The sequence below is a fragment of the Rhinatrema bivittatum genome, chromosome 15 (genome assembly GCF_901001135.1).
Source record: "Rhinatrema bivittatum chromosome 15, aRhiBiv1.1, whole genome shotgun sequence".
In the NCBI taxonomy this organism is placed as follows: domain Eukaryota; kingdom Metazoa; phylum Chordata; class Amphibia; order Gymnophiona; family Rhinatrematidae; genus Rhinatrema; species Rhinatrema bivittatum.
This window is the reverse complement of record NC_042629.1, coordinates 62,208,597-62,216,186: the sequence shown is the minus strand read 5'-3', so window position 1 is coordinate 62,216,186 and position 7,590 is coordinate 62,208,597. Positions and strand designations below refer to the sequence as shown.

Sequence of the window (7,590 nt, the reverse complement as noted above, 5' to 3'; positions counted from 1 at the left end):
CCCCCCCCCTTAAGAATAAGGATCATCAGCTGCAAAGTGTGCACCTGCCAACAATTTGCAAGGAGACACACCCAGAATTCTGATTGGCTGTCAGAGTTCTAAGCTCATCAGAATTCTGAAACTCATGGGCAGGGCCTAAAAAGCTGGGCTAGGAATCCTGATTGGTGAATACTAGATCATGGGTGTGGTCCACGAGCTCTCTTCTAAAGCCCTCTGGAATATACAGAGTGTGGATAATGACAGGTCTGCAGGGTTATTTATCATTGAAATGATGATTCCGAGCCGGTCCCATAGCTCGGGTGTTTTCCATGCGGAAGGTCCCTGGGTCAGGTCATGCTGTGGAAGCAGTGCTCACAACCCTTGGGGAGTGGAGGGAGAGTCACAGTCATTGCCTAAGGGAGACTTTTAGTGGCTGGAATCAGAGCCCAAGATTGCAGGATTTTGGAAGGGCAATGACTGAATTAAATGTAAGCTGGGAGGGGATATAAAATGGGGGCAGGGGGAATCCCCGGGAATTTGCCAGTGACGGCTCCTGTTGTCCAGGGATGATTTTCTAAACAAAATGGTTCAGATGGTGATGGAGGCCTGTCCCAACCTCTCACAGCGACCCTCCTCCTCCTCTTCTAGCCCCACCAGCCCTGGTCCTGTTTCTGCGCGCTCCACCCCCTACCTACCTTCCCTCTTCAGCAGTTAGGGGGATGAGGTCACCGGCCGCTGCCCCCACCACGCCCCCCCCTCATCATTTTCTTCAGTGGCTGGAACGGAGACATGGTGGGACGAGCTCCACCACCAGCCAACCAGATCAGCAGCTAGGAGGCGCAGCGCCCCCCCTTAAAAAATTCTCATGGCGCCTTAATTAAAATTTGCCAAAGTACAAAAAGGTTGTGTGGGGGGTCAGTGACCTGGCAGAAAATCAGAATTGACGGAGCTCGAAGAACAAAGCAGCACGAGGAAACTGCTGGGTCATATAATAATTCACTCTTTTAATGTGCAGTAATAATGACCTTGCTTCTGGCAGTCGAACGCCCCGGTAGGTTAAAGGGGGCAAAGACAAAACGCCTTCCAGAGTCGTTTGTTATTTCATTAAATCACTGCAAAGGTCCAGAGGCAGAAGCAAACTCCTGACACCGAGTGATGTGAAGAAGAAATCTCAGGTCTCTGAATACTCAACTCAGCCTCTCGCTGGTGGCAGCACAGGTCAAGCATCGCAGAGGAGGCGCAGGAAATGGGGTTTCTGGGGGAAACACTTACCTTTGATCTTGATGCCCTCAGAAGAGTTAGGGGCGATGAAATCAGACCTTATGGAAAGAAATAATTTTTATACATTTTTAAAGCAGGGGGAGAGGAGGGAGGCGCCCTCAAGAAATGAGATATAATGCTGTGCTGAAAATGAGCAGAAACTCGCAGGATCTCGGCCATTGTCCTTATTATACAGGCGTAGGTCAGGTCCCTGCCCTTATTAGAGAAGGAGTCTGGTCCCATCCCTTATCACATAGTGAAAATCTCAGCCACTGACCTTATTATACAGGAGCTCAATGCTTGCCATTATACAGCAAGAGCTGAGGCCCTGCCCTGATTATACAGCAAGAGCTCAGTCTAATGTTTGGGTACTTGCCAGGTACTTGTGACTTGGACTGGCCATTGTTGGAAACAGGCTTGATGGACCCTTGGTCTGACCCAGTAGGGCATATTTTATGTTATGTTATGTTCCTGCCCTTATTATACAGTAAGAGCTCAGTCTCTGTCCTTATTATACAGCAGGCATTTAACATCAATGCTCTATAGAGTTTATAACATATTCACTGCTTTGCGCTGATTAATTTCATCTGTATTTTATTTTTAATTTTAGCACATGGTTGTGAGTTTTAGTTTGTTTTGTTTTGTTTTATGTTATGACTTTTATAAAAGATTTCGTACATCTGTTGTAAACCACCAAGAACTTGGGATTGAGCAGGCTAGAAATAAATAAATAAGAGCTCAGTCCCTGTTCTTATTATACAACACGTTTATCCCTATCCTTATTATACAAAAATAGCTCAGACCTTTCTCCGATTATTTTGTAGGAACTCAGACTCTGCCCTTATTATAGAGGACGGAGCTTGGTCCCTACCTTTATTATGGGGAAGGGGGAGGGGTGGTCAGACCCTGCCCTCATAATACAGCAGGGAGCTCAGACCCTGTCCTTACTACAGAGCAGGGAAGTCCTTTTAATGAACACGAGATGATTCATCTACTATTGTTGTCTCCTCTCAGCTTTTCTAAATAGCGAGTTTTACTAAATCTGGGCACTTCCTCTTGTGATACACAGGAAACATCTGCTACAATGTGCAGACAAAACCCCTGGGAAGTGTTGTAGGCCTGCACTGCAGCAACCCCTGCCTCACTAATCAGGCTATAGGAGGAAAGGCTTATCAGGAGCTCACAGATCAAAGACTGATGCTCCCTAGGGACGAGAAGAAAGGCTTTTACAGTCACTCAAACAGCGCTCTTTTTGTGCTGACGGCAAAGTCGGAGCTGGAACGCACACTGCTGATGCAGACACTTCCGGCCACTGCCTGCACATTAATAAAAGCACCCTGGGGGCTGCTGGAGGTGAATGGGAGCACTGGGGCCTTCCAGCTGGTGAAAGGGCCATGGAGCAGAGCTCCATCCCTGCTTAGTCTGGGCAGCTGGGGTGTAGTCTTAGCACTGTGGACAGACAGACTAACTTCTAGACTGGATTGAGCCGGAGGGTCCTTTTCCGTCATCTACTCTTACCAAACTATGATGCTGGGGGGGGGGCTTGCACTTTGTAGTGGGAGATAACGGCAGACAGCAGCTCTGCTTGGGGTCCTCCTTCCTCTTCCTCACCATGGCACGATTTAGGCATAGGCAACACAGGGCCTAGGGTGCCCAATTCTGAAGGCACCCACCAAACTGGGACCACCCTGCTGCACTTTAATTTCCGGGGGTGAAATCCCCCACCCCCAATATTCTGCCTGTGGGTACCTAAATCAGGCCCCGTTCCTCACCCCAAACCCTTCTTTGCCCAAAGGAGAGTCATTTAAAGAGGAAATTATTTTTGTTGTTATTGTTGGGGGAGGGCCCACAGGACAGACAGCTCAGGAGCATGAATTCCCCCCTCACAGCGCAGCATCGGCGCTGCTTAAAAAAAACAAAACTCAAACCAGAACAACCTCGGGCAATGCCATCCTTTGCACGGTGTCCAATTGTCCTTCACAACCTTCGGGCTGCTCCTTTGCCCTCCAGGGACCAACCTGTGTTTGGAAGAATCCCACATTGCAATCATGGGCACTGATGAGCAGTTCAGGCAATGCGGGTGCTGTAAGTTGTGATATTACAGTGAGCACAGAAACCAGGATTCACATCCCACATCTCTCAGCGATGTTCATTGTGACCTTAGGCAAGTCACCATCTCCTATTGTCTTTGGTACCCATGTAGAGGGCAATATTCAAGTAAGTATCTATGGGTTACCAAAAAAAACAAACCCAACATTTTACCCACAGCCATGGAGGTTGTGAGAATTACCCTCAATGTGGGCAAAATTTACCATTTCGACCTAGGACGCAGGTAATTTTGCCTGCATTGTTTGGAGTTATTTCCAGTGTCGGAGAGAGGGCAGACTAAAGAACAGTGCATGCAGCGTTCTAAGATCAAAACTACACGCATTGTTTCTGACGGAAAAAGTTACGCACTGGCGCAAATCTCTGCAGGTGATTTTTCCGTGCCAATAATCAAAACAAAACCGCGTGGGTGCTTGCCTGGTTTTGCTTTGAAGATTGGTGAAAACCTCACGAGTAAAACGTAGCTGTTGTGTTTGCACCGGTGCGGGTAGTGTGCCACCTTCGACCGTAAGCTCGCTGGGGAAGGGACTTACTGCACCTGAATACTACAGAGCTGCGCACATCTAGCAGTACAATAAAATGGATAGGCTGCATTATTAGAAGTGGTGTGGCCTGGGAAGACTGAAGACGAAAGCACAGAGCCAAAAACCGGGTGCACTGCCAGTCTGATGCAGGGAGAGTGAGGCAGACCACACCCAAAACCTGGGCAACTAGGAATGACTGGGCAGATGTACATCCACGATAGCGCCCAGTACACCCACAGCACATTTTTCTTTTACACAAGCTCAGCATTTTAGGGAGATTGATATTTGCCTCTGCTCAGATATAATAAACACACACGCCAGGGTCTGCAGTATCTGGCAGCAGTCTCTGAAAAACAGCATAAGAGCCCAGCCAGCCCTAGATGGAATCATGGAACAGAGCCAGCAGCAGTCCTGGGAGAAAAAAGGTACCATCTGGCTTTCTTTGGCGCCATCATGTGTCAAAATGGAGAATTACAACTGCCTCAGGACCTGGTTACAGCAGCAGTGCTACACCTGCCTAGGACCCAGCGTGGCCAGCCTCCCTGCAATAAAGATTCAGCAGACGTTTGCATCCACTGGCCTAAATAGAACTCACCCCCCTCTTCCCCCTGACTCACTGGTTAGAATATTTTTGATTCTCCTGAAAACCAGAGCAGTTTGCAGTTCTCAAGGACCGGCACTGCCTACCTCACTCTCCACGCTTCAGACTGGCAGTGGAAAGGCTGTTTCTTTTATCTTCGGGTTTTATGCCCAGGTCACCCCCGCTGCTTGTACAACCACGGTGTCAGAGCCGATGACGGCAGATAAGGGCCGACCGGCCTGTTCAATTGTCTTCCTCTCTGGTTCTCTACTCCTTTGGGCAGACGTGCATATAAAGCTCTCCATGCTTACACAAACACCAGCTCCCTCTCCCTATATATATATATATTTTTTTTTTAGCTGTCTCAACCCTGTTCTTACCACCGCAGTCTTACCAGCCACTAAGATTTTAATTCTGCTACACTAATACTGACCTCCACCACCTCCACTATTCGGCTAGTCCAGGCCCGGTCCACTTCCTCCTGCCCCCTGCTCCAATCGTCAGCTGCTTGCATACAGCTGGTCAGAATGGTGGGATAAGTAACGCAGGGTAATTCGAATAGGAATCACAAGAAAAGATCACTCATAGGGCAAGGAGGATGCCACCCCAAACATTTTAAGAAGACGGAACTCTGAAGGCCCCTGGAATTCCTGCCCCCACCAAGAGTCAGGCTGGTTTGTAGGAAATCCCTCATCAGTATGCACAAGGTACCAGCATGCACAGGGCCAGGAACTAGGCCAATGTTTGCAAATGTAGCTCAGGTAGATGCGGTAGGGTATCCCAGATTGGCTGATGGTCCCAAGGACTGGTCCAAAAACCCTGCTACTCAACCTCTGGCCCGCCAAGCTTTGTAAAGTGACTTCAAAATAGCCATGGCACAGCCAGCAAGGGTGCCCGGATATTGCCCAGCCTAACTCCCGGTGCTTCTGATCAAAGACCTCTGCAACATTAATCTGGCCAAGCCACGGAGTCTCAGCCTTCCCTTTGGAGAGGTTAAAATAAAGAAATACCACTCTGTCCCTTTAGAAAAAAAAATTTCAGATATAATTCCCCTCATTACATCAACCCAGTGATCATCCAGACTTAAATACAGCAACAACAGACACTGGAACTAGACAGACAAACACACAATGCCTAATACGGAGCAGCACTGCCATTGTAATCAGAGGGCAGCGGGAAGCGTTTGGTCTGGGTCCTGGCATCCTAACTCCCATACTCGGTGGATGGTGTGGTGGTCTGGGGGGGGGGGACACGACGCACCAGAGACTGTCAGATGTTAGAAGCTGGTGGAAGGAGGGGCGTGGACCTGTAATGGCTCCAGGGGCTGGGAACACAGTGACTCGCCAAGCACAGGTCCACGGCGACGCTGAAGGCAGAACACACAGCGGCTCCCGAGGCAGGGCACGCCCCAGCTGAAGGCTCGGGAAGAGGCCAGGATGGAGGCCCTAAGTAATTGTGCTATGCCACTGAGAACTGGTGCATGCTGCTTCTTAATCTGGCGGTGTTACGTCTCTGCTCCAGTTCCCATCCATGACCACCCCACTCCAAGCGTTCTCCCTCTTCCTCACCGTGTCCTCCCCCGTCCCACCTACGAGACTGGGTCCTAAAAGCTGTGCGCAAGAATTCCCAATCTCTTCTGCGTTTCAGGCCATGTGCAAGGAGCATTTATGGGATATAGGTCTGCATAAATTCGGTCTAAGAGGCGGTTATTTTGCATAATTTTGGTTACCCTGAAAACAAGGTCTGCGAAGGGACCTTCCAGGACCGGAGCTGGGAACCTCTGGCCCCCGATAAGGACTGGAAGTCATGAAGCCCACCTTCCCCTCAGTTCGTCAGTGCTCCCCAAGTCAAGAGGGAGGGGGGGGGGGGGGGTGTCACATTAGGTGGGGGTCCGGCCTGGCAGGACGAGAGGGGAGCAGAATGCACAGAGCATGGGAGCCGGGGGCCGCCTCCTATATGCGCACCGTGTTTATGCGCAGGGGCTGGACGTTCTTCCCGTTGGCGTGGCTCTGGCCGGGGCTGAAGTAGGAGAAGAGCTTGCCCGGGAACTTCTCCCGGAAGGTGTACAGCCAGGACATGTCGTCGGCGTTGTAGAAGATGAGGAGGCCCCGCTCGTAGTCCAGGAAGACGCCCACCTTCTCCAGCTTGCTTCTGACGTTGAGCCGGGTCCAGGGCTCGGTGCAGGCGCTGTACTGGTTCCCGTCGTGCATGACGATGCAGAAGAAACCCCGGCTGGGCTGGATCTGGATGCTGCCCTTGCGGCTCACGGCCTCGTGGGCCAGGCCGATCATCCACTGGGTCTTCTCGGAGACCACTACCTCCCAGTAGTGCACGCCGCCGTCGAAGGCCTGGGAGCCCAGCACGGAGACCTCCACGTCGAAGCGCTTGGGGGAGTCCTGCAGCGGCTGCGGGTGCAGGTTGCCGTACGCCACGATGGTGCAGTCGTCGGACAGGATGAGGCGGTGATGGGCGGTGACGGGGTCCAGCATGAGAGCTGCCGGCACTGGCAAAAAAAAAAAAAAAAAAAAAACCAAACAAACCGTAAAGGAAGAGGGTATTAGGAGCACAGGAAGTGGTAACGAAGCACGACACCCCCATAACAACTTGAGAATTGCCAGGCTGGATCAGACCAAGGTCCGTTGAGCCCAGCATCCCGTCTCCAACAGTGGCCAATTTGGGTCACAGGTACCCAGGGCACCCCAATAGCAGATCTTGGCCTTTCTAAGTCTACCTGGCTAATAACAGTTTTTGGACTTTTCCTTCGGCAACAGAGGCCGTAGCTCGATTGTGCACAGAGTGAAAAAATACTCCCCCCGGTTTTGTTCTCAATCTGCCGGTTGCTGGTTTCATGGAGTGGGTCCCCTAACCCTGGTGTTATTTACTCCTTCTACCCCGCTCAAGATTTTATAAGTCTCACGCATATTTCCCAAGCTAAAGATCTCTAACCTGTTGGCTTTTCCATCCTTTTCATCATTTTGGTCGCCCTTCCCTGTACCTTTCCCTGTCCGCTATGTCTTTTTTTTTTGAGATGGAGACGACCAGAACCGCACACAATACGCAGGGGGCAGTCGCATTGTGATAGGAATTATTTGTAAAGGAACAGAGAACAAAACCGAGCCTAACATCTTCTACCAAATATCG

At 50.5% G+C, this 7,590-nt stretch overlaps 1 protein-coding gene across 1 annotated transcript in view; it reads right to left on the bottom strand.

The window, feature by feature from the left end:
* Positions 1–3,274: 3,274 nt before the first annotated feature.
* The window catches only part of TRIM62 (tripartite motif containing 62), a 30,558-nt gene continuing 26,242 nt past the window's right edge, over positions 3,275–7,590 (bottom strand). Inside the window, exon 5 of the mRNA XM_029578853.1 lies at positions 3,275–6,952. Within this exon, the coding sequence (XP_029434713.1) occupies positions 6,402–6,952 (551 nt within the window). The 3' untranslated portion in view covers positions 3,275–6,401. The remainder of the gene's footprint in view (positions 6,953–7,590) is intronic.